Raw genomic sequence first — 27,318 nt, 5'->3', positions numbered from 1 at the left:
TACCAATTTATTTCTGTTTGTTTCCAAGTCCTGCATCAAATAACACTTTTCTCCTGTGTTACTCATACGTAACTGGAATAAGAGAGAGAGCAGTCTTAGGTTGAACAGTCTACCAAACAGACTTGCAAACCATATGAATATGTATTATCAGGTTTCATTCTGTGCATTTGTGACATGAACTTTTAAAAACCCATCACACATTTATAGCTTGGAATGTAAACTGAAGGAATCGATTCTACAAAATCAATGAAATAAAAAGCTCCAAGTGACTACTTTTACAGTGGACAGTTTGAAAGAAGAAAAATTTCCACTGTCTGTGCACAGATCAAATCTCACTCGAAAGCCCTGGGCAGCCCACATGGAAAAGAGGAAGGGGAACACGATCAGCAAGGTTTGTGTCATGGACCTCATAGCCACCAGAATCATTATTCAACAAAGGAGGCTGCGAAAACTGGATATCTACAGGCAATCTATGCTCCCTCTGTAGCAACTTCGTTGAGTTTCTATCATAAATGGACATTGGATTTTGCCGAAAGTTTCTTCAGCATTTATTAAGATGATCATGTGATTTTCTTTATCCTTTGTTACTATGTTGTAGCATGTTGATTAATTTGAAGACTAAATCGTCACTGCATCCCTGGAAAAAAAAATCTCCCTTGATCATGATGTATGATCCTTTTGATGTATTGCTGCATTTGATTGGCTAATAATTTGTCAAGGATTTTCACATTGATGTTCATCTGGGATATTACCTGTAATTTTCTTCTTTGGTAGGGTCTTTGTTCTGTTTTGGTTTCAAAGTTATGATGGCCTGATAGAACGACTGTGGACATGTCCCCCCCTTTTCAATTTGTAGAATAGTTTGAGAAGGCTAGATATTAATTCCCCTTTAAGCGTTTAATAGAGTCCCCGGAAACGGTCTGGTCCCATTCTTTCGTTTGTGGAAAGTGTTTTGAACAAGGATTCAATTTCACTTCTAGTAATTGGTCTGTTTAGATTTTATATTTAGACCTTCCTGATCCAGCCTTGGAAGATTATACGCTCCTAGGAATTTAGTTAGTTCTTTTAGGTCATTCAATTTATTGGCATATAACTGTTTGTAGTATTCTCTTAGGATTGTATTTCTATGATATTGGTTGTAACTTCTCTCTTATTTCTAGTTTTATTTATTTGGCCCCGCCCCCTCTTTTCTGGATGAGTTTGGGTTAAGATTTATCAATTTTATCTTTGGAGAAAATAATTTCATTGATTGTTTCTATTATTGGTGGTGGTCTCTCATCCTACTTTATTTCCTTTCTTCTGCTAACTTTGGGCTCTGTTTGCTCTTCTTTTTCTAATTCCCTTAGGTGGAAATTTAGGTGGACTATTTGGATTTTTCTTATTTCTTGAGTAGGCTTGTATTGTTACTAACCATCCTCTTAGAATTGCTTTTGTTGTGTCCCATAGATTTTGGAAAGTTACATTTCTATTTTCATTTGTCTCAAGGTATTTTTAGTTTTCTCTTTGATGATCATAGGATTTCTAGTAGCATGTTGGTTACTCTCCACATGTTTGTGTTTTATTCCAGTTTTCTTCCTGTAATTAATTTCTAGTTTCATACCTCGAGTCAGAAAATGAAACAATAATTTCAATTTTCTCAAATTTATTGAGGCTTCTTTAGTGGCCTAGCAGGTGACTTGGAGAAAGTTCCATGTGCACTTCAAAAGACTGTTTATTGTGTTGGGGGATGGAATGTTCTGTAACTGTGAATTCCAATGGCCTAACATGTCATTTAAGGCCACTCTCCTTACTGATTTTCTGTCTAATCTACCCACATTCATTAATGCAAGTGGAGTAACGAAGTCCTCTACTATTAATGCAATACTACCAGTCTCTCCCTTTGTTTGTTAATAATTGCTTTATATATTTATATGCTATGTTAGGTACATACATGTTTATGAACATTTTATGTCTTCTTGGATTAACTCCTTTTTCATTATGTAATGCCCTTCTTTGTCTTTTGTCATAGCCTTTGTTTTATATGAGCATTGCTACTCCACTTCCTTTTTGTATCCATTTGCATGGAATATTTCTCTCCATCCTTTCACATTCCTCTGTGTGTGTCTCCAGCTCTAAAGCAAGTCTCTTGTGTTGTTGTTGTTTAGTAGCTAAGTTGTGTCCAACTCTTTAGCGACCCCATGGACTGTATGTAGCCTGCCAGACTCTATCCATGGGATTTCCCAGGCAAGAATACTGGAGTGAGTTGCCATTTACTTCTTCAGGGATCTTTCTAAGGGATGGAATCTGCACCTCCTGCTTGGCAAGTGGATTCTCTACCATTAAACCACCAGGGAAGCCCAGCTCTCTTGTAGGCAGCTTATTAATAGGTCTTGTTTGCTTTTATTCATTCACTCTATGTCTTTTAATTGTGGCATTTAGTCCATTTATCTTTAAAATGATTATTACGTATGTACTTATTGTCATTTTGTCACTTATTTTCTGATTGTTTTGTAGTTCTTTTAGTCTCTTCCTTGTGGCTCAATGATTTTTAGTGTTTTTTTGGGTCCCTTTCTCATTTTTTGAGTGTTATCTATTGTAGGTTTTTGGTTTGTGGTTACCATGAGGTTCATATAGATCGATATGTTATTTATATATATTACAAATGGATACATAATATTGATTATATTTTTATTTTAAACTGATAGTGATTTAAGATCCAGCACCTTCTAAAAACTGTGTTTTTTACTCCCCCCTCCAAAGTTTTGTTTTTGATGCCATGTTGGACATTGTGTGTTCTCTATTTATTGCAATTATAGTTGATTTTACAGTTTTTGTCCTTTATTCTTCTTTTGGTCATGCCTCATAGCATGTGGAATCTTAGTTCTCATGTAAACATGTCACCCGTGTTCCCCGCAGTGGAAGTGCAGAGTCTCAACTGCTGGACCACCAGGGACGTCCCTCCTGTATTCTTCTCACTACCTTTTTTAAGTGTTGGATCCACTGCCTTTACTAGATATTTGCCTTTACCATTGAGGTTTTTTTCATTCATATATTTTATTATTTCTTCTTATGACCTTCTTCCTTTTACTTAAATAATACTCTAACATATTTCTGTAAGGCTGATTTAGTGGTGATAAATTCTTTTAGCTTTGGCTTGTCTGGGAAACTATATCTCCTTCCATTTTGAATGATCTTGCTGAGTAGAGTATCCTTATTGTAGATTTTTTTTCCTTTTCAGAATTTTAAATGTATCATGCCACTCCCTTCTGGTTTGCAGCTTTTCCTGGACCTCAATATCTGTTTTCTTCTTCAGTTAGCAAAGTTTTCAGCCATTATTTCATCAAAAATATTATCAGGTATGAGCCATGGCTTCTTCCGGGGGTGCTAGAGGTTAATTATGAAGGTGGGAGGCAGGGCTGAAGCTGGAGGAGTTGGGGTCACAGTCCAGTGTGAGCTGCATCTTCTCTCCTGGGGTATGTTGGCAGCTAGAGCCCCATGTGGGCTGGGGGTATGCTATGGTAGTCTCAGTACACTGGTCCAGAGCACCAGCCACTTTTCAGACTGATGCCTCTGTGCTGGAACCAGCAGCAAGCAAATATGGGTGCACACTGTAAGAGTAGAGTCTTGGTTTCCTACAGCCCTCTGGTAAGCCTAACTGGTTTCTAAAACCAGCCAAGGAGGCTGAACTTCCTGGTGCTGGACCCTGGGCTAAGGTCTCCAATGTGGGGCTGAAACCCCTGCTCCTTAGGGAGGCTCCCCAAACTTGTAACTTTGCCCTCCTCTTCTGGGTGACTCACTGGGGCTATATGTCCCAACCAGATGGATTCTCTTCCCCTCCTGTTTTTTCTTTACAGTCTTCATTGTAGAACAGCCATTCTGCTAGTCTTCGGGTTGTTCTCAGAAAGAACTGTTCTATGTGCAGCTTGGTTTTGGTGTGTTCATGGGAGCAGGTGAGCTCAGGGTCTATTCTGCTGACTTGATCCTGCTTCCCCAAACGTCAAATTGTTTTTGCTGTGTGGTTGTACTTACTTATACTTCCCCTAACAATGTATAAAACACTCCTGTGGATTTATATCCTTGCCAATATTGTTATTTGTCAGAGTTTACTTTTTGTCGGTCTGACTGTGGTCTTAATTCCTACTTCTCCAAATGAAAGTGATATTGAAGGTCTTTTCGTACGTGTATTGGCGTATGGACTTTTCTTTGAAATGCCTGCTCATGACTTGTGCCTACTCTTCCACTGGACTGTTTGGGTTCTACTCACTGATCTGCGGGAGTTACTTACGTATCACTGACATTAGTCCACTGTCAGTAGCATTTGCTGTTGTTTAATCACAAGTCATATCCAACTCTTTTGTGGTCCCGTTGTCTGCAGCCCACCAGGCTCCTCTGTCCATGGGATTCCCCAGTCAAGAATACTGGAGTGGGTTGCCATTTCCTTCTCCAGTCAGTAGCATATGGTGAAAATATTTCCTCCTAGTTTATAATTTACCTTTTCGATTTCTTTTTGGTGCTTCTAATAAAGTTAATTTTTATTTATTAAAATTTATCAATCTTCTTATATTCAATGCTTTTTAAAAACTAGTCAAAAAAAAATCTTTCCTAGCCCCAGGTCTAAAGGGTATTCATGTTTTGTCTTTGATATATCAGTCCTTAATCATTTGTAGTTTTTACATATGTCTCGAAGAAGGAATCCAACTTCATCTTTTCCCATATGGATAACACTTTATCTTCTCCTGTTAATCAAACTGTCCCTCCTTTCTCCATTATCTGTCATGCCACTTTGGACGTATGCCAAACTTCCATAAACATGTTTTGCTTATTTTCACACCATGTCGAACAGTTTTAATGACTGTAATTTCATATGAAATTCTGCTGCTTGGTAATAAGGTAAATTCCCTCCTCCTGCTATTGATCTTTAAAAAACGTCCTGGCTGTCTCATTATTCTTTCTTGTAGACTTCAGAATAAACTCATCAAATTATACCAGGAATACTCTGTTGAAATTTTGGGTGCAATTAAACCTATCCATCAATTTGAGAGGGCTTCCCTGGTAGCTCAAAAGGTAACGGATCTCCCTGCAATGCGGGAGGACCTGGGTTCAATCCCTGGGTCAGGAGGAAGATCCCCTGGAGAAGGGAATGACTACCATTCCAGTATTCTTGCCTGGAGAATTCCACGGACAGAGCGACCTGGCAGGCTACAATCCATGGGGCCCCAAAGAGTTGGACACAACCAAGTGACTAATGCTTTCACTTTCATCAGTTTGAGAACTTACATTTAATGATATGAAGCAGCCACCATTTTGGTGGTCAGGAATCCAAGGACTGGGATTCAGAGGAAGCACAGCATTGACAGTTTTTCAGCTACCGTGACATCTGGGGCCTCAGGTGGGCCGATGGAAAGGCTGAAGGGGGATGCAGTGGCTAGGTGCAGGATTCATGTGAAGGCTCCTTATTCACATGACTGACTGGCTGTTGAAGCTGGCCATCTGCAGGAAACTCAGTCGCTGTCATTCAGAACACCCATTTGTGGGAATAACTTCAGGGGAATATCACTCCTCTATAACCACAAGGTATTGGCTCTAGGACCCACACAGATACCAAAATCTGCCGATACACATCTCTTATATAAGATGGGGCAGTATTTCCATATAACCTATGGACATCCCCCCTCTCACTTTAAACCATCTCTGGATTACGCAGGACACCTAATGCAAAGTGAAAGTGAAGTCTCTCAATTGTGTCCGACTCTTTGCGACCCCATGGACTGTAGCCCACCAGGCTCCTCAGTCCATGGTATTTTCCAGGCAAGAGTACTGGAGTGGGCTGGCATTTCCTTCTCCAGGAGATCTTCCCAACCCAGGGATCGAACCTGGGTCTCCCCCATTGCAGACAGATGCTTTACCATCTGAGCCACCAAGGAAGCCTGTAAATACAATGTAAATCATTGCTAGTGTGTGACAAATCTAGGTCTGCTTTGGAAATTTTCCGGAATTTTTTCCCTAGTATTTTTACTCTGCAGTTGGTTGAATCCAAGAGTGCAGAACTATGGATACGGCAGGCCAACTGTACATCTACTGTTCCTCCATTTAGAATGACGGTGCTCTACGTTTTTTAAATATACTCCTTATTGTTTAACATACTGCCTTCTACTTCTGATTCACTAAGAGAGTCTGCCTTTAAGTAGAATATTATCAAGTACTTTTTCTACATCTTATCAGTGAAGAGAAGCATATAGATGTCTTTTTTTTTTAAATATAGTTTACTTGATGCTAGTAATAGTGTTTAGGATTTTTGTCTCTATTCATGAGATAAGCGGGCCTATACTTTTCCATTCTCATATTTTCCTGGTTTGGTTTAGGTATGTTATACTGGCTTCATAGAATGAAGCATTCTTCCCTCTTTGGGCATTCTTCCCTCTTTTCCTATCACTCTTGCAAAGAGCTTGAATAAAATTGGGATTGCCCTTGGAATGTTTGTTAAAATTTGCCTGAGACCATTACTCTTATGTTTTCTTTATGGGACAATTATAATCACTACTTCAATTTCTTTATTAGCTACAAGACTATTGAAGTCTATTCTTTTTTAAGTCAATTCTAGTAAATGGTATCTTTCCAAGAATTTGTCAGTTTATGCTTTTAAATTTGCTCATACAGGATTGTTGATACTTTGTAGTAACTCTTCATGCTACTTTATCTGTATTATGTCCCCCTTTATATTCATTACACCATTTGTTCCGTTTGCTTTTTCAGTTGATCATTTACGGCAGAAATTCGTCTACTATTTTCTTCAAAGAACCCATTTTTGCTTTGTCTTCTGTTTTGTAATATCTTTGATTCTATTTCACTGCCTTCCGCTCTTGTTTCTTCATTATCTCTTCAACTTAATTTAGGTTTATGCTGTCATTAGATTTCTAACTCTTAAGACAAGCACACAGCTTATTCATTTTGAGGCTGCCTTCTTCTAGACAGATCTAAAGCAAAGAATTTCTAAAGGATTCAAAAATGTGAGAGACTCACTTTTGCTGCATCCCATAGTTCTTTCCGTGTAGAGTTTTCATTATCATTCAGTAACTTTCCATTGTGGTTTTTTTCCATTGTCAGTTACTTAGAAGTTTTTTATTTCCAAGTATACATTCTTATTGTTTTATTAAAATTTAACTCAGTTACAAAGTGGTAAAAGCTCATTCCATATGAACTTATTCTCTGAAATTTATTAAGGGCTTTGTTGCCTGATACTTGAATAACTAAATGCTTTACATGGATTGAGGGGAAAATGTGTCTAATTCTTTGTTGCAGAAATCTAAATATCCACTAGATCAAGTTTATCAATTGTATTACTCAGATTTTCTATATCTTTTCTGAGTTACTGCCTACTTAAACTTATCAAAAATCAACAGCATGGATATAAAGCTATTCTTGCAATAATAGATTCATCATTTCATCTTTATTGTTCTGTCACTTTGGGATTCAAATATTTTGAAGTTATTTTGTTAGATATATGTATGTTAAAATTGCCACATCTTCTTAAAGCATAGAATCTTTTATCATTATAGTGATCTTTTTCATATCTATATGTTTTATCTTCAGGTCAATTTCATTTTACATTAATATCAGTTTTATTTTTGCTACATTTGCTTTTTTAGCCTTACTTCAACCTTATAGATAGCATATATATGATTGTCATCTTATTCCTTCAGTTTGTCACTGCTCTTTTCATCCTCATTAAAAAATTGATACCTGCATTCCCCTCACAATAGCAATATAGCATTCTTTTACTTGCTTTGTTCTTCTCCTCACTAATGTCCATGCTGTTATTATCTAAATATAATTTTCCTTCTTTCAGGTGTCTTATTATATATATAATATACATACAGTAACATGTACATTTTTAAGACTTTTTACATATGCATGTTAACACAACCTGGATCAAGGGATAATATGCTGTAGATCAAGACACAGAGCCAGGATGATTGCTTTGTGTCTTTTAACACATGACAAAAGATCATTGTTACTATAAACTCCTGCTACCATAGGTTGGGTTTACCTGTCATTTGATTTCATGTAAGTGGAATCATCCAGTACATTCTCCGTGTCAGGCTTTTTTTTTGCCCAAATGTTTTGACATTTATTCATGATGTTGTGGTTATTGGTATTGTTATTTTTTATTGCTGGGCAGTATTTCGTTCCATAAATATAGTACAATATTTTTTAACTTATTGATGGGCATTTAGGTTGTTTCCAGTTTGGGGTTATTATCCTTTCTATTGGGTTGTCTAGGGGCTTTTTGTCTTTGACATTCTTAGATTTTCACAATGAGTGTATTATGTATTTTTTTTCTTCCCTCTCTTCTTTGGTTTTCTATGGGCTGTTTAAGTACAAACTTTATTGTCTTTTTTTAGTATTAGGAAAGTTATGTTCACATTTCTTCAAGGATTTATTTTCAATTTTATTTTTTTCCATTTTTGAGACTTCTGCCATCCAGATGTGAGCACTTCTACTTTTAGCCTCCACATGTCCTAATGTTTATATTTTTACTTTCTATTTCCGAGTCACTGTTGTTTTCTTCTTTTTCAAAAATTTCCTGAGTCATGTTTTCTGATTAATTCACCCTCAGTTGGATCTGTGTTACCACTTGTCCTCCCATTGTGGTCTTTCAACGTTCATATCCATTGTACATATTTTTGTACCTTTTTCATGTTTACTCATGTAGGTCTTTTAATTTCTTACCTCTTTCAATGTATTTGTTTGGCTAATTTAAAATTCCTGGCTCATCTGTTTTGACATTGCTGCCGCTTTGAAAAATGTATTTTCAGCATTTAGAATGCTGAATAAATAACATAAATACATAAATAAAAATGTATTTTCTAAAGTGGTCATAGTTCTCAAATGTCTTGTTGTTCAATATTTGGCGAGTGAGCTCATTTTCCCAAGGGAATAGCAGTGAGCCTACTCACAGGCCCGTAGAGGCCTGGTCGGCTCAAGGGGTAGAAAATGGAGTCTCTGGGGTACCCATAATTCACAGTCATCCCCAAACCAAAAACCACTACTGGTCAGTGAGAAGCAGCGTAAGGAAGGGACACTTCCATGACTGTGTGTCCAGGCCTGGGGATCTGAAGTGTCAGGGCACAGGAGGGCCTGATGGGCATCAGGAGACCAACTCCCTGGCAGCACAGGGGCTCTGTGTTGCAGCCTCAAGTTTGCTTGGAAGCACCCCCAGCCTAGAGATCTGAACAGAGAGGCAGGCACTGCTTCCCTCAAGGTGATGGCTGGTGGAGGCGAGAACAGGCCGTCTTCTACCCGAGTCAAGATACCACCACCGCTGCACACGGCGGTTCCAACAGCTGCCCCGTGACACCAGGGTTTGCTCACCATGCTCCCTGTCCAACTGGGAATGAACTGGGGAAGGTGGACCCACAGTCCTGAGAGCTCAGCACTGAGGACCTCAGTTAATACCAGCCCCCATCTCCTTAACAACTTCAAATATTTAATTCAGAGTAAATGTCATATGCATTGGATCTATCAGTTTTCAATTAGACTCTGCATACTTAAAACTTCCCCATTTGGGTAAAAATGTGCAGGCACTATAGTATTATCCTCACCTTGTAGACGGAACTGTGTATTTTCAGCTGGGGATAGAAAACATACATAAAAAACATAAAGCGAAGCAATCCCAGACTTCATTCCCTATTGCAGTGGTATCAACCAAAAAAGCATTTCCTCCCATTTTAAGTTAAACTACTAAAAGTTTCCTTTCGGCCTTTACCACTGCCCCCTCCTCCCTTTCTGCGCAAAGCAGTGTCACGTTTATTTTAGTCAAAGGTTCTCACAGTGCCTGCCTGCTGCTGCCAAAATGTGGGCACGAAGAAGCAAACTGGAAGGAAGCCAACAGGTGATCTGTTGGCTTGTGCTTTGTACACAGCATGGGCGATGCAAACTGGCTTCTTCTGTTCTTTCCACACTGCTGGAGCTGCAGCTTATATAACTTTCAGAATTGAAGGTTCTGTTTGCAAAAAGTTGATACCTACATCCTGCCTCCCAAAAAGAATAGCCTAAATAAGATTCCTCATAAATAATGGGCCTTGACAGGTTAGATCAGAATCTCTGTTCCATGTCAGCGCCAGTTATATTTTCAAATCATATCTAAAATATTGGGGTTTTATTCTTTCTCTATGAAACTAAAAAAAATTCTACAGATTTTAAAGTGTTTTTAAGCAGTGCTTTTTGCTTTCATTCTTTAAACACCTAACAAAAATCTACTCATAAAAGCTTAAAATAATGCCTATTTTGACAAAGTCAACAGAATTTTAGCCTAACTTACATGATGAAATTCAACAGCTTTTACTAATAAAGTATTTTCCATATCCATCCATCCATTCAATTCAAGTAAATCAATATAAACTGAACACTTGCTTTGTGAGGCACTGTCAGAGGCAGGGAGTCTCAAGCTGTCAGAAGTCATGTTTTGAAGCAGATGGTGGGAAAAATGACTTTATGCAAATGAGTATAATACAAGGGGAAAAGGGCTAAGTGATATAAAAGTTAAAAAAAAAAAAATTTGACTAAAATCGATGCGGAAACTCAAAGAGTAAAGACAGACATTCTTGCCAGCCGGGGAATCTGCCACAGCTTCATGGGAGAGATGACCTTTGATCTTGGCCTTTGAAAGCAGGCAGAAGTGGAAACGAAAGGTGGGTGGTGGAGGAAAGTTGAAGAATTAAACCAAGAGGCAGGAAGATAAAGGGCACGGAGGAGCAAGCCAGAGAACATGAAGAAGATAAAAGGGGAGCTGACAAGGCTGCTGAAAGGGCAACAGACAGCCGGGTGAGGTCTTTCCTTCCGGATGTCCACAGGATAACTTGCTGGAGGAAAAATGCACCAAAGAAGAATGGGCACTTGCGACTGGAGATACTGGTACCCAAGGGCTGTCTTCCAGTGGGAGGAGGGGGGTGAGGGGAGCTTCCTGGATGTGGGAACAAAAAAACAAACAAAAAGAACAAGAAAATAAAACTCTTCTCTTCCTGAAGCCATTATCATTTGGGGCTTTCTACTCTGCAGAAAGCAATCCTGGCTTTTCCTAACAGAAGAGGTAAGCTTTTATAAGAGGTACCATATCCATAAACTGATTCTCTGCAACTCAAGCTTTACAAATATCATCAGAAAATGATTAAAAATAGTTTTCCACTTTATAATCTGTTTCTTTCCAGGGTAAGCCAAGGGAAGAATGTTCTAACAGAGGATCTGAGGAATTCATGTTTCCAGAATGTGCGCAGAATGCAGGCAATCTGCTACCAGATCACTGAGCATCGCTGCCTACATGAACGAATGGAATGAGATGTAGACTCTCCTCCAAAGGCACAGCCACGGGCAAGCCACAGGGAAAGTGACGTTGTTGGAAATGGAGAAATGCATGAAAGAATTTTCCTTGCAGTCTACATCCACACACATACATTTCTCTTGGATTAAAGAGAAATTTATGGAACATCACCATATGGAGCACTTTAAAACAGCAGATTTCTTTTCTTAGGCAGATTTCCCAAAGGCAGGAGTGAACAAAACACAAAAATGGACGTTGTTGAGAACATCTGAAACAGGATCATGCTGAGCTCTTCGCATCTCACTACCAAGCCTCAGGACCCAGGTCTTGGCTTGGTCTTCCATATATTCTCAGCCTCAGGGTCTACCTACTCAGCTCAGCATATCCATTTCACTTGGAACCAGGTGACTTGTTACTTGAGTTTTAAAAGGAACAACTTGGGATGAATACCTTCTGACTTAAGAATAAACTCTAAATTCCCTGAAACTAAGCCTCCGAACTCCCCAAAACAATGGCCTTCTGTCATCCATTTCCCTAACTGCTTGGATCATGAGGTCAACAACAAGTGGCCAGAGGACAAATCAGCTCCCAAACTGATGGGTTCTTTAGGCTAAGATTTTGTTTTGGCTGCTAAGGTTATAATTTCTTGTGTTTTCCATTTTCACAATTCAAATGGAGAAAGAGCAATATTTCACCAACTGACATTCAATCAAGACAACTTGATGGGCCAAAGGAGAACAAGCATCAAGTCACGCAGGTGTATAAAGTGCCTCTATGCAATGCTTTACAAGACTTAGTTCTCCCTGATGACTTGCTCAGTGTCTGCCATTAGTGACCACAGGACTGTGGACATGAGCCTCCACCAGAAACAGATGATCTTTGGGGAATGTAGTTCTAAGTAAAACTCACTTTCCAGCATATCTGGAAAGGGACAGAAGTATAGCAAGGACACAAAAATGTTAATGTTTTAATGAAAGTTAGTCGAGATCATAAGAATAAACAATCATTGATAATGTCCAAGAGACAATCACGTACGTACAGGGAGGACCAGGCACTCAGTCTTCTCCCTGACTTTACAAGGTGGGTGTCCGTATTCTCAAGGACAGCAGAAGCAGCAGGCTGTCCCTGGTCCCACAGCCATGTGGGGTGAGGCCAGGCTGGCCCTGAGTCCCCAGACTCGAGAGCCCTAGGCCCTGAACCACTGCGCCACGCTCTCTCGTTTGCTCAAAGAACCGTGGACACACCTCACATGACAAGAGCAACTGTTATTCTTATCCATCAATCTGCGAGGTATGAGAAACATGAGGGGTCAGGCAGATCTCATGAGACAGGCGTAGACAGGTGCAGCCACAAACACTGACGATGGAAAATTACTACGGATGAAGAGTGCATTCAGCACTCCAAAGGGAAACTCGTGACCTGCAGTTAAACCCGCAAATTCCATCTTTCACTCCCTTATTTACAGAATACCAAAGAAAAGAACATCCAGTTATTCACTTCTGAAAGCAATTTTTGGAAGAGTGAGGAAGGGCTCCAGCTAGGTCAGCTAATTATTCTACTTCTTTCCTCTGTTTTCAAAACCGGGGGCCACCTTCTCCCACAGAGGGCTCAAGGTTTAGAACACAGACACCACAGGATCAGTGTCGGCCTGTTGTGGTTAACACGGCACAGTCTTTGAGCTCATTCTTAGCAGTGACACACACTAACCCCCGCCAACGAAATGGCCAGGCAATGGGAAGTCTGAAGACAGGGAGGCGTGAGCTAGTCCCCCCTACCCACCCTGTCGTGCACTGGACCTCTGCCTAAATGAGGGACGTGTGATGGGAAGAACATCTGGCTCGCAGGCAAGAGACCCAAACTCAAGCCCTGACTTCCTTACTAAGTGACTGCGTGATGTTAAGGCATCTGTAAAGCTGAAGGATTAATCAGTGGTTCTCAAGCTGCGATGAAGATCAACATCACCTGGCCAGTTTGCTGACCATTCCAGACACAGGCCTAAGACTGGTTCAGGTGGCCCAGGCATGTGCATTTCAAGGCATCCTGGGGGATTCCGATGTTGCTGGGTCCTCAAGGTAGAGCCACGGCAGCTGCTGAAACAGCGGGCCAGTGACCTCAGGGACCGTCCGCTCAACAGCTTCCCCACGGGTTGGCTGGACACAAGCTGAAGAGACAAGGACGGGTGGGCGAGCCACCAAGGCCCTGGAACACCTTGGATGCATTCTCCTGAAGCCAGGACCTCCCCGCCACTTTTCAGGGTGGCGGCCCTTCTGTGACGTCCCTGCAGGGTCACAAATCCCCCCATGGCACTGTACTACCCTGAACTGCTAAGAGAATACAATCAATTACAGTTCTCTCAGATTCCAAGGACATGAGGCAAAGCAAACCCTGAGATGTGACTCAATCAACCAATGAACCATAAAGGGAGTGATGACTTCCCCAAAGAAACCCAACTTTTGTAGAAAAAATGGAAGTTATGTATAAGATCCAAACACAAAGACAGGGATATCAATGAGGGGGAAAAGAAGTAGGGGGAGTAGAGCACAGTGGTTGGAACCCCCAGGATAGTCAACAATTATCCTGGGCTCCAACCTCACCTGCACTCTCCACCAGCCACAGACGAGCCACCAAGCCAACTCCATTCACTCACCTCCAACCTAGGAACAACGGCAGTATTTTAGAGGAAGACAGATTAAATAATAAACATTCTGAGGATAGTGCCTGACACACTGGAAGTTCTTTAAATGAAGTTACAAAGAAATCCATTTTATCATTCATCAGTGAGGACTTAAAAGGTAATACCCCAAAAATGACATAAATATAAGAAATCGAGCAAAAAGGAAGAAATAATTCCTAAGGTTCCTGCTCTTAGAATTTTTCAGAATATTGCCATGTCCATTGCTTCAAATTAATTTGGGCTGCCTGGAAACTTCTGAACTTCCGAGATCTACTTCTCAGATCTCTAATCAATAATTTTCAGATACTACAAATTTATCTGCTTCTATCTCAGTATTTAACATATATTTTGTCCCCATGCTTCCAGCTTAACATTACATGGTTTATTTTATTAATGATAGCAATTTGCTAACAGCACTTAGTAAAAAAAAAAAAAAAAAAGTTCTTTTTTTCTTGTTAACCTTAATTTATTTAGAAAACAGTTTCCTAGATAATGAGTGTGTATGTACACGTGATGGAGAAGGAAATGGCAACCCACTCCAGTATTCTTGCCTGGAGAATTCCCATGAACAGAGGAGCCTGGCAGGCTATACGGTCCATGGGGTCGCAAGAGTCAGACACGACTTAGTGACTAAATCATCATCATCAAATCACATACATGTGAGGTATATGTGTGTACACAAACAGAGATGTGTATATACACACATACATCTATGTGTTTCTGCTTTTATTTTTCTTTCCTTAGACAAAATTTTCTCTTCTTAATTTCAAAAGTGTCGGGAAAACTGCTGAAAGTGACTACATCTGAAGTTCTCTTTTTTCCCCCTGCATGCGGTTTGCAGGATCTCAGTTCCCCAACCAGGGACTGAACCCAGGCCACAACGGTTGGAAGTGCCAAGTCCTAACCGGTGGACCACCAGGGAACTCCTGACCTTAAGTGCTGAGTTAAGAACTACATGTTGGTTACGAGTTATGTCCAGAGACCTCAACAGAGTTGGTCCTAACAGATTTCTCACATTCTTTTTCTTCATGATGTTCTGAGCTGAGACAGAATTTAAATCCAGGTGTAAATGACCATACATTCCACTTCTTCCTTTTTTTGTTGTTGTTTTTTGTTTTTTTACTATACAGCATTTCAGAAGTTGAAAGGTGAAAATAATAAAATATAACACATTTATAAATCATATGGAAAGGAGTTAATATTACTAAAAATTACAAAAATAAGCTACTCACCAAACTAAACACATTTACTACAAATATCCATTCACTGATGTGTATGTTTTGAAAAATAAGGATTTGTATTGACAAGAGCCAAATTTTACATACAATGTTTTTTTAAAAAAAGATCAGAACACAATGTCTTCTTTCCATTCCTCAAATTTATATTCATGAGACTGATAAAAGGCTGCAAGCAGAAATTGTTAGTCAATTTTCAGTTACTAAAAATATTTTATTAAATAACTGATAAATAAGATTTTTACAAAACACATTGCATAGAAAAAGGTAAAACTGCTTGTGTTCCCAGGACTCTCTACACCTTTTGTTGCGGAGGCTTAGCATGTCTTCGGGGATGGGTCTACACACAACTTGCTTCAAGGTTGGCTCACCTGTCCAGTGGCCGCCTGCTTCGGGGCAGAGCACCCCAGGGCGTTCATGAAGAGTTAAGCTGCTGTACAAGGTTTTCAAGACATTTCAAATAATAGGCACTTAGAGGGGTTTCTTCTGAGTCTGAGAAAGCTGAGACAGAAAGATCAGAGCACAGAAGAGCAAGTTTATTAAACTTCAGCACTGCACTGAGCAGCAGACACGCACTCACTGATGTGAACAGAACTGTGTGTAGCTTCCAGTTCTGTTTCAATCCTTGATGCACTAGCACTGTAAGAATATTTTTAAATTTAATATTCAAAATACATTTTAAAAATTAAGACATTGTAAAATTTATCTTTAGTTAATGGTTTAGCCAAAGAATATAAACAAAAAATAATATAGCCCCACAATGGACACTCACTACCTATAAGCCCAAATGAATGTCTTGCTTTTTTATGTACCATCCCTAACACATAACTCAGTTATTCACTACCGACAGAAACTCATGGTTACAGCTAGGAAAAAAACCAAAGGGGGAAAAAAAAGCCAAACCCCCACAATCGAACCACTTACCACCAAAAAAAAAAAAAAAAAAAAATCACACTTTATAAAAACACAAATTAATAACCAATAGACACAGAATAGTACAGGAAAGACACAGTTCAGTATCTTAACAGAAAAAAGGTTTAGAGAATAAAGCTTGTTGAAAACTGGTGTCACTTAAAATGAAAAATGCCCTTCGAGAGGAAAACCCTGCCTCATACCATGATCACATCACAGGGCTGAGTGGGTGCAGGGACAATGGAATCTATTCTTGGAAGACTGTAATTCAGCTCCCTGACGTTGGATGAAAGTTTTCTGTTCAAGGTCAATTTTAATTGGGCCCAATTCTTATCACCCGAGAACACACTGCAGCAGTGGTAGCCATTGGCAGAAAGAAATTTGGTACAAGAAGAAAAAATGACCGAGAGAAAGACCACTGACATGTCTTAAGAAACTACTATGTCTCAAATATTCTCACCTATTACAGCATTTTATTACTGAAAAAAAATATTTACAGTGAAAAGCATGGATCAAATACTGGCCCACTTTACAATGCCTTCACAAAGAAGTCTGCTTCCTCACAATGCTTTCACAAAAAAGCCCCTCAGACGTCAGTGTAAAACATCAGTGTAGGAAACTGCCATTCTGCTGTGAACTGTCCAAATATTTCACTAATCAGGGAAGTCTGTATAGATTTCCAGTTTAACTATAGTCTCTTTAATGATAAAACTTACTTTTCTTTGCTAAGGAATATGCTTCTTCCACTCTTCTTTTTATTGATGGGCTTTTCAAAGTTGTTTTTGCCTAGAGATAACACAGAGCCATCCATCAGTCAGGCTTAGTCCCATGTGCTTAAGAGGCAGGACGGCACAGTGCGAACTCCGCACTCGTGGACTGCAGTATTCAACAAGACACTGCAGGAGAGAAGGAAGCAGCCAGAGAAGCCGGTCCGTCCCGCTGTGCCCCCCACTCCCCTCCCCGTGCAACCAGCTTCTCCCTCTGCTGTCCCATGCTCTTCCTTTCCTCCCCTTCCCCCACCTCTCCCCCAGTCTCAATCTGCTACTTTCAGCTATGCCATCTTAGTTTCAGTGCTTCATTATTCCCTCAAGCCTCAGATTTCAGATCAACAATATGGAATATGAGCAGTTCGTCAGTTGCTCACGTATTTTTTGAGGGACTTCAAAATGCCCGAGCGTGTGCTGGGCCCTGGGGGTCAGGGGTGCCGGGGACAAGAGTGGCCTCTGTCCCACTATGTGCTGACCCAGCCAGCAGGGAGGGCAGCCCACTGACCAGGACCGCCCGGCTGCCTGAGCACCACTCGGGGATCTACCTGCTGGTCACCACTTAGCCGCCAGGGACACGGAGCTATCTCTCTGAGGAGTGAGATGTCTGCCATCAGGAGAGCTGAGGCCAGAGAACCTGCCTGCCATTCTAACAGGGCTGGCCCTGTGAGAAGTGAGCTGACTTCAAAGCTCAGCAATGACATGTCTGGGAGAAAAGCGAATCCCACAATTGGATAAAAATTCACTGTCTGGCTGGATGTCAAGATGAATTTCTCCTGGACACATCTTTTAGGAAAAATGATTCATACTAACACTGCATGAATATGGCAAATCTAGTTCTATTAACAAGGGAGAATTCACCCAAGAGAAACACTTGGGACTGAGGCACCTCCTATGGAAATGGTAACATGAAAGATTTCAACCAATGGTTTACTAATGGTTTGAACGCACAAAGGCAACACTGTCTTTGACTTTTTTTCCCTTGCTGACACTCCTCTGATATCCCGAGAAGCTTGGCGTTTGCCCCCCAGGGACAACGATTTTAACAACTGACCTTCTGGTAATTGTGAACGAGAGCCCACAGTGCGGCTGCTCCAATCCTCTGAGCGTTTTGATTCTCACTTTCCAGACAGGCAGCGAGCACACTAATGACTTTCTCTAATAATAAACACACAAAAAGAAAGGGTCAGGCCCAGACAGTAGTATCAAATCTCAGACTAGTCAAAGATACCCACTTTTCACCCATCCAATACATACAAAGTTGGCAAAAACAATCTTTTACATCATGTGATATGTGGGAGGACCACCCTAAAACAAACTATTTTTAGAACAGGCGCAGAACCACAGAAGCCGTGGATGCTTAACTTTTTCGTCCCTAATTCAACGAAGCCACATCCCTTTAAAGACAACGACAGGGAAGAAATAAGCAATTACACAATGAGTTTATTAATGAACTCTTTGATCATAGCTGACATTTTCACATGCAGGAAAACAGAACTTGCTCTTAAGATCAATTATAAAGCCATTATACGAACATATCAATAGCAAGGGCTGCTATAAAAAAAAATCAAGAAATACCATATTAGCTAAGCCTTTTAAGAAAGGATTAAACATTTCAAAGGTATTTTTGTGTGTAGGTATGTGAGGTTATTTAAAGATATAACATATAGATACACCCTCTTTGAGCAAATCTAGCCAGAGTATGGAATCAAGACTTACAGATTATCTGCAGCAGCCTCCTCCTTTTAAAGTAGAGACGTCTAGCCCCAAGTAGACTGTCCAAGTGTTTCAGAGCAATACATGAATCCATTTTATTACTTAACTCTATCAAATTATTTTCCCTCTAAAATGAGTGATTTTTAAGACATAATGCATTCTTAGAGGTGAAACACTTGTTACTGGGAACTCTCTCCCTGTGTATGACTGAGGGCAGAGTCTGTGTAGAATCTGCTCACTGGAGAATATCCACAGTGCAAGTTTACTGTAGGGGCTCAATAAACTCTAGCTGGATGCAAGATACCATAATGAAAGCAAACAAGAAAGCCTCTTGATGAAGGTGAAAGTGGAGAGTGAAAAAGTTGGCTTAAAGCTCAACATTCAGAAAACGAAGATCATGGCATCCGGTCCCATCACTTCATGGGAAATAGATGGGGAAGCAGTGGAAACAGTGTCAGACTTTATTTTTCTGGGCTCCAAAATCACTGCAGATGGTGACTGCAGCCATGAAATTAAAAGACGCTTATTCCTTGGAAGGAAAGTTATGACCAACCTAGATAGCATATTCAAAAGCAGAGACATTACTTTGCCAACAAAGGTCCATCTAGTCAGGGCTATGGTTTTTCCAGTGGTCATGTATGGATGTGAGAGTTGGACTGTGAAGAAGGCTGAGTGCCGAAGAATTGATGCTTTTGAACTGTGGTGTTGGAGAAGACTCTTGAGAGTCCCTTGGACTACAAGGAGATCCAACCAATCCATTCTGAAGGAGATCAGCCCTGGGATTTCTTTGGAAGGAATAATGCTAAAGCTGAAACTCCAGTACTTTGGCCACCTCATGTGAAGAGTTGACTCATTGGAAAAGACTCTGATGCTGGGAGGGATTGGGGGCAGGAGGAGAAGGGGACGACAGAGGATGAGATGGCTGGATGGCATCACTGACTCGATGGACATGAGTCTGAGTGAACTCCGGGAGTTGGTGATGGACAGGGAGGCCTGGTGTGCTGTGATTCATGGGGTCGCAAAGAGTTGGACACGACTGAGTGACTGATCTGATCTGATCTAGAATTTTTAAAGAAATTTTAAGAAATTTAAAATCTTCTATAGGAAAAAATAAATAAAAAGCTGCTCCATAAAGTGAACTCTGTGCAGTAAAGGGACAGACGGAGAGGAAGGGAGGTGTGGGCACTGCAACCTTCCCACCACCCAGCCCCTCCTGCTTGACCACCTGCTCTGCGCTCTCTGCTTCTCCTGTACCATAACCTACAGGAGCCAGCCTACATAAATAGCTCTCTGGTGAAATTCATCATGGGAGGTCATTTCAGATGATGAAATTCATCATGGGAGGTGATGCGTGGCAGACTCTTAGGGAACAGCATCAACTGGGAGGCTGAGTTCTGTGTTCTCCATCTGAGTACCAGCCAGGGGCGTTTTCACACTTCGCAGCAAGCCCTCAGAACATATAACCTGTGGTCTATGTAAGCTGATACAACTCCTCTGACCGGTTACTATCACTTATATTTTTAAAAGAAAGTACATATACAGGACAATTCAGGTAGTGCCCCCTCTGATAATGAAAGTAGTTTAAAAAAAATTTTTTTTACTGTGAAATATAACATGCACACACACAAAAAGCATATAAAACATTTTTAAGTTTAACCAAGAGTTAGGCCGTGAACTCTCACAGAAACATATAGATAATCTCTTATTTTTACTTATCTGCTTGGAATTATCTGAGTTTCCTGGATCTGTGGATTAGTGTTTGATGAAAACAGTTCTTGAAATGTTTAGTGATTGCGGCCTCAAACACTTTCTCTCACTTCCCCTTTTCTGTGAGGACTTCACTGCACATGCAATCAGACTGCCCCAGTATGTCTACTCTGTCGCTTAGCCTTTTTTTTTTTCCTTAACCCTTTATTCTTTAATCCTTTTTCATCTTTTTTTAGCTCTCTGTGCTACATTCTGGAAATTGTTTCCTGATCTATCTTTGAATGCTTAAATTTTCTCCTCAACTACACCCAACTTGCTGCCAGACATGTATACTGAATTTTTAATTTTGGCTATTGAAGTTCTGTAACAGTCACCTGTCCAACAGAACTTCTCACAAGGATGGAAATATTTATATATCTGCAGTCTAATAAGATAGCCAATAGCCACCTGCAGCTAAGTGTGATAAATGAATTGCATATCTTAATTAATTTACACTTAAACACCTGTAAGGGGCTGACATTATCATACTCAATAGTGAAGTTCTGTTTGGTTCTTTTTTTCACATCTTTCAATTTTTTAGTTTCTCATTCCCTGCAAATACTTTCAAGCTTGTTGTTTACTTATCTAAATGCAGCATCACTAAAGTTGTTTTCAAATCTGTGTTTCACAATTCCTACATCTGAAGTCCAGGCAGGTAAGCTGGTGTTCTGCCCCTGCTGTTGCTGTTGCTCTTTCATGCTGCCATTTCCCTGACACGCCTGTTGCTGCTGCTGCTGCTGCTAAGTCACTTCAGTTGTGTCCGACTCTGTGCGACCCCATAGACGGCAGCCCACCAGGCTCTGCCGTCCCTGGGATTCTCCAGGCAAGAACACTGGAGTGGGTTGCCATTTCCTTCTCCAGTGCATGAAAGTGAAAAGTGAAAGTGAAGTTGCTCAGTCATGTCCGACTCTTAGTGACTCCATGGACTGCAGCCTACCAGGCTCCTCCGTCCATGGGATTCTCCAGGCAAGAGTACTGAAGCGGGGTGCCACTGCCTTCTCCCCTGACATGCCTGGTCATCTTTAACTGTGAACTGGCTGATGCTTCTGAAAAAGTGTTTGTGGAGGTTCCCTGAGGCGTAGGATGAACCTGTCCTCCGCCCGTTAGAGGGCAGTTCAACTGAGGAGCAGCTCCCACCAAGCCCATGGGCCGCTTGTCTGTGTGTCTCTGGGCTGAAGAGCTGTGAGGGGTCATCTGCGTGGCGCCTGTTTTTCTGTATCATTGCCTGGATGAGGCTCAGGGCACCAATTTAATTCTGATTCACCTTCTTCCTTTGTGGCTCAGCTGGTAAAGAATCCACCTGCAATGAAGGAGATGTGGGTTCGATCCCTGGGTTAGCAAGATTCCCCTGGAGAAGGGAAAGGCTACCCACTCCAGTATTCTGGCCTGAAGAATTCCATGGACTGTACAGTCCATGCTGTCACAAAAAGTCAGACTCGACTGAGCAAATTTCACTTTTACCTTTTTCTAAGAGGTTAGCTCTTTGAGACTGCAGCTTAGTGTCTGCAGGATGGCCCATAAGATCGAGAGTCTGTCCCCGAGGACCGTCCCCTTCCCATTTGGCACTCGTAGGCCAAAGCCCGAGCACACGGGCTGGCCAACGACCTCGGACCGAAAGAGACTTCTCCAGATTTCTTACCGTCCTGGGCACAGACTGCCAATCAAAGTTGGCCTGGAAGTTTCCCACTATCTTCAGTTATTTGATTTTTTTAAGGTGAATTTTAATATATTTTACCTGGCATGTTTTTGTTTTGCTCAGAGGAGACCTGGTCCGACATGACCAGAAACAAGGCACCCTCTGGATCTGTTCACACAGCAGTCGAGCCCACTGCCCACTCCACTCCAGACCACCTAAACCTAAACTGGATGTTGGCTGCTGCTAATCAGAGTCACGTGGTCTTGCCGGGAAGACCTTCCGGCCTCGTGACTCGGCCAAGCGCCTTCCTTCCTCTGGATCCCCAGGTGGAAATGGAGGCCGCGCCTGGGACATGTCACGGAGAAACTGCACAGTCACTGCCTCCCAGCCACCTTGGAGGCCCCTCATCTCACGTCTGTGGGGCTGGGGAGGCTCCTTCTTCAAGCTCATGGAGGAGACAGAACACTGCTGATGCAAGTGAAATGCTTAAAAATAAATCCTGAGTAATCCAGAAATGGAAGATGCAGGCTTCTCTCCTTCAGATCTTCCTGACCTTCTCAATAACAAAAATGCAAAGAAGAAACGTCTTTGATCCCCAAAGAAGAAACGTATTCTGAAAAAGGTGATGCTACCAGGCGACCGCAGAGCGGGGCAGGCACCTCCCAGAGGCTCTCACGTCCCATGAGGCAGGGTCCTACTGCCACCGTCATCTCAGCAACGTGAGGACAGGGGGGCACAGTGAGGGAGGGAGAGACCGGGAAACAAAGCCACCGACACTCCCGTCGATCCCTCTCCGGGAAGCAGGTGACAGTTAATTCAGGTGAGTTAAAGGCTGGCCGAGCTTCTAGAATCTTTCCCTGAATTTCTAACAATTCAATAATTATCATCAGAAAAATAGAATCATGACTATACACAATAATGTAATCAGTTTTCTACTTGGGAAATACCACGTTTCGTAGAAAAACACTTCTAAGAAAAGATTAAGTGGAAGACATGAAAAGAGAATTAATACATCTGGAGCACCTATCACATTCCATAGACAGGGCTGGACACTTTATGTGTTAAAACTGATTTCTACCAAAGTCAGAAAGAAAGGGTTCTTTTGCAGATGAAGAAACTGGACCCAGAGAAGCAGCACCCGAGGGTGTGGCATCCAGCATCGGATACATGTGGTCTAGAGTCCACCTCCCCTCTATTTTTTTTTTCTCGGGATAACACATCCCCTTATAAAACCTGAAATCACATACTCCTCACAGGAACAGCGTATGGCTGCAGAAACAGAGCACTCCATTTCTGTTTCAGAATTTCTGAGTCCTCACTGATCCTTGCCTCCCTGTCCTGAGGGCAGAGTGAGGTCGCTGTGGGGCTCCTGTCACCATGTGCTCGTGGGTCCTCAACTCTGCGGCCTGGTCACTCTCTTCATCTCACGTGCCCCCCGGGGGCCCACTCGTGACGGGCACGATCAGAGCTGCCCCGGGTACACACAGCGAAAGAGACAGAAACCGCCTGACTCGTGAGACCTTCTGCTCTAGTTCGGGCACAGGAGGAATGCACGGATGTACACTGAACACACAGCGTATCAGCTGGTGGTGACTCTCCAGAGGAAAATAAAACAGGGAAAGGAGGTAGAGAGAAAGAGGGTGGGGGAGGCAGGAGACGGGCATGGGGAGCACCAACCACGCGGACAGGCCATCTGGAAAGGCTCCAAGGGCGGGGCTGTGCCTGCCTAAAGGCACAAGAGTCAGAGGACCGGGAGGCTGGACGGGGGGGGAAGGAGGGGCCCAAACTCTCCCAGGAGCTGCCTCCTGCGCCCAGTGTGGCCCTCGTGCGGTGACCCGTGAACGCCGGGCGAGAGTCATGCCCGATCCGTTCCCATAGCCTCCGCCTCCAGCAGAGCCTTGAACATGGCTGGTGCTGAATGACCACCAGGCGGACTGTTTATAAAACTACTCTGTTTTAACCTGAACGGAACGCTGTGTGGATAAGCACGTGTATCAGTGGATTCGTGCGGTGCACGAGGAGAAGACTCACCGTTAGCCAGGATCTTGGGCTTGTTGGCAGGACTGAAACAGATGTTATGGAAAATAAGAAGGGGGATGGAGAGGCTGCTCTTGTGCTTGAACCTGCTCATCTCTGTGAGCAGGTCTAGACAGCCGTCCAGCCGCAGGATCACCTGCTGCCCGTCTTCTTCGAAGGACATGTTCAGTAGCAGCTTCAGCCAGAGCACGCTCAGGTTACTCAGATGTTTGTTTCCCCCTTTCGGCAACGTCAGAGACAGAAAGTTCTGCAGGAAGTTACTCTGTGGATAAATGTGGAGAACGTTACTTTACTTTCTCCGAGTCTTTCAGAATTACTTTCTTAGTCCCACAGAGATCAATTAGCCAGCATTCTGCTCCTGTTTTCCTTTAAATTAAAGAAACTTTAATTTCTCCTTCCTCCCAATACCTTCCCAATATTCCATCGACACTGTTTCCAAGTAGAAGTGAAAAAGTAAAGGAGAACAAAATAGTGCTCAAATTTTAATTCCTACTAATCAATCCCTGACAATGGATAAAGCAACCAGTCAACTCAGTTATTTAGGATTGATCATTCAGTTTGGGGACTGTTTCGGGCATCTTGGGTTTTTCTCTTCCTGTCTGCCTTCTGGCAATTTTGCTACTCATTGAGAGCTATCCTACAGGGAGGAGAAAGAAACAAAACCCCAGTCAGTCTTGGACACCAGTTAATAACTGTGGTACTACCAAGGATATTTGAATCTTTATAGCTACAAGTGGTTTTTTTTTTTAATCTGTGGGTATATATTATACCCACTTTACCCAGCCGCTTTATCATCACTGAAGATTTCTCATGGCTACATGTCATTCTTGTAAACTTAGAGCAAAGACAGCTCCAGTACTTAACTGTAAGAGTCATTTCAACCTCCAAATAAAACCCCTTCCATAAACCACACCAAACCCCGGACTATGTGAAAGACAGTGACTTACTGCCTAGAATAATCTATATGCAACAGGAAAGAAAGCACAAAGGTGTCATCAGGAAGCAGCCTGGGCCAGCATGGGAACCAGTCAGACGAGCGTTTTGATCAGGGTACAGAAATAGGAACATTAACTTCCCCAACTCTCCAGGACACCCACGTCTCTTCCTGTTTAACAATCTACTCGGGCTTATTTTTTGGGTTCCTCTACACCTGCTGCTGCTGTTAAGTCGCTTCAGTCGTGTCCGACTCTGTGCAACCCCATAGACGGCAGCCCACCAGGCTCCGCCATCCCTGGGATTCTCCAGGCAAGAACACTGGAGTGGGTTGCCATTTCCATGTCCAATGCATGACAGTGAAAGGTGAAAGTGAAGTCGCTCAGTCATATCCAACTCTCCTCGACCCCATAGACTGCAGCCTACCAGGCTCCCCTGTCCATGGGATCCTCCAAGCAAGAGCACTGGAGTGGGGTGCCATTGCCTTCTCTATACCTACATCAAGATTTTGGCTTGAATCTATAAAATAAATTTAGCACTTTTATGTAAAAGGACTCTGACTATGAGAACAAAACAAGCTACAGGAGCCTTAGCCACGCTACCCAAGCACCAAGGAAACGGTCAAACTACATACACCCCGTGCTGTCCTGCAGCCATCACTCACGTCTGCTCCCCTCTCACCCAAACGAGGGCTGGTTAGATTCACCCCTTGCCTTTCCCACTCAGCCAGGTTCTGCCGTGACCTTGGAGACCTGGAGCTGACAACGGTGATAAAATACACAGCAGAGTCTTAAATCGCAAATAGGCTCTGGGTATTCCCCCTTTCTGCTGAGCCTAAAGACTTGTGAAGAACTCGCTGGCCAATGCAGGAGACACTAGAGATGCAGGTTCAATCCCTGGGTCAGGAAGATCCCCTGGAGTTGGAAATGGCAACCCATGCTAGTATTCTTGCCTGGAGAATCCCATGGACAGAGGAGTCCGGAGGGCTACAGTCCATGGAGTCGCAAAGAGTTAGACACGACTCAGAGACTGAGCATGCACACACACACACAAAGACCTTTTCAGATGACTTCCCACACTGATTAGGATGCAAAGAAATATGCCATGGTAGACGGATATTTTAGAATCTTAATTGTATAACAGCATTCGTGACATTTTCTGGTAACTAAACAAGTTACTGCTGCTGCTGCTGCTGCTGCTGCTAAGTCACTTCAGTCGTGTCTGACTCTGTGCGACCCCACAGACGGCAGCCCACCAGGCTCCCCCGTCCCTGGGATTCTCCAGGCAAGAACACTGGAGTGGGTTGCCATTTCCTTCTCCAATGCATGAAAGTGAAAAGTGAAAGTGAAGTCTCTCAGTTGTGTCTGACTCTTAGCGACTCCATGGACTGCAGTCTACCAGGCTCCTCTGTCCATGGGATTTTCCAGGCAAGAGTACTGGAGTGGGGTGTCATCGCCTTCTCCAAAACAAGAGTTAGGGGAGGTGTAACTGCAAGTGTCTAGGGCTCGTCATGACAGAGCAGCAGGGGGAAAACAACCTCACTGGCCCCTACCTGGAGTGGAGCCTGATCGCACTGATATCAGAATATGCTGAAGTTTAGCAGCCAGATCAGAGATTGGGAGTTGAAATACTTTAGAAAGCATTTTGTTTAACCTAAATATTTTTTGAGTGATGGAACTGAAAATAAGCACCAGTCAGTCACACGTCAGATCCAAGAGTAGCGCTTATGTTCCACTTGGAAATTCCTACTTCACTTCCTACCAACATGCTCTCCGTAAGGAAGTGGCAGAAAGCACTGTCCCCTCACCCCCAGGCTGCGCTTTCACACATGTGCAAGGACGGCAACCACAAAAATTCAGTCCAGGAGAGTCATACACACATACATACACACAACCAGATATCCAGCCATGTGCTAGGAAATAAACAGCTAAGGCTGAAGCAGGAGGTCCTCGATTTGCATGGAGTGAACGTTCCCACCATGGCTGATTTCAAGATACCACGATGATGTCAGCTGGACTGCAAAATTGAAAATGATCAACGAGACTCATGAACCAATGCTGAGTTAGCACAACATATCACTGAGAAAAGATCTTTCTTTAGTAAGGCTCTTTATTTAGAGATTGTACTCAAAGTGTATTTTTTTTTTTTTTGAGGGGGGTGGTTGGGGTGATGATACAATAGAGGAAAAGGGGGCTCAATTCTTATGAGAGCTGTCAACTTTTTCAATTTATCTTGGCCTTCATGTAAATGAAACAGAAACACTCAAATGCCTGTGTACTATTAAGTAACAATAACCTGTTCATAATCAGATTTTAGGGATCTTCAAAACTAGGGATTCTGTTTATATACATCTAAATACAGTCTAACTG

General features: G+C 42.2%; 1 protein-coding gene across 7 annotated transcripts in view; it reads right to left on the bottom strand.

The window, feature by feature from the left end:
- Positions 1-15,398: 15,398 nt before the first annotated feature.
- RTTN (rotatin) overlaps positions 15,399-27,318 on the bottom strand; it is a 120,637-nt gene continuing 108,717 nt past the window's right edge. For 5 of the 7 annotated variants that reach the window (XM_086372188.1, XM_086372189.1, XM_086372191.1 and 2 more), the window contains 4 exons: positions 24,011-24,278; positions 17,936-18,039; positions 16,834-16,903; positions 15,399-15,706 (listed from right to left, as the gene is read on the bottom strand). In XM_086372188.1, coding sequence (XP_086228314.1) covers positions 15,621-15,706; positions 16,834-16,903; positions 17,936-18,039; positions 24,011-24,278 — 528 coding nt within the window. In that variant the 3' untranslated portion in view covers positions 15,399-15,620. Of the gene's footprint in view, positions 15,707-16,833; positions 16,904-17,934; positions 18,040-24,010; positions 24,279-27,318 lie in introns of those variants that run through there. The other 2 variants (XR_015153399.1, XR_015153400.1) reach the window with 2 other exon arrangements.

The sequence above is a fragment of the Bos grunniens genome, chromosome 24 (genome assembly GCF_055505025.1).
Source record: "Bos grunniens cultivar Pamir isolate PY7600 chromosome 24, Bosgru_T2T1.0, whole genome shotgun sequence".
In the NCBI taxonomy this organism is placed as follows: domain Eukaryota; kingdom Metazoa; phylum Chordata; class Mammalia; order Artiodactyla; family Bovidae; genus Bos; species Bos grunniens.
The sequence above is the reverse complement of the archived record's forward strand: the minus strand, read 5'-3'. Positions and strand labels throughout refer to the sequence as shown.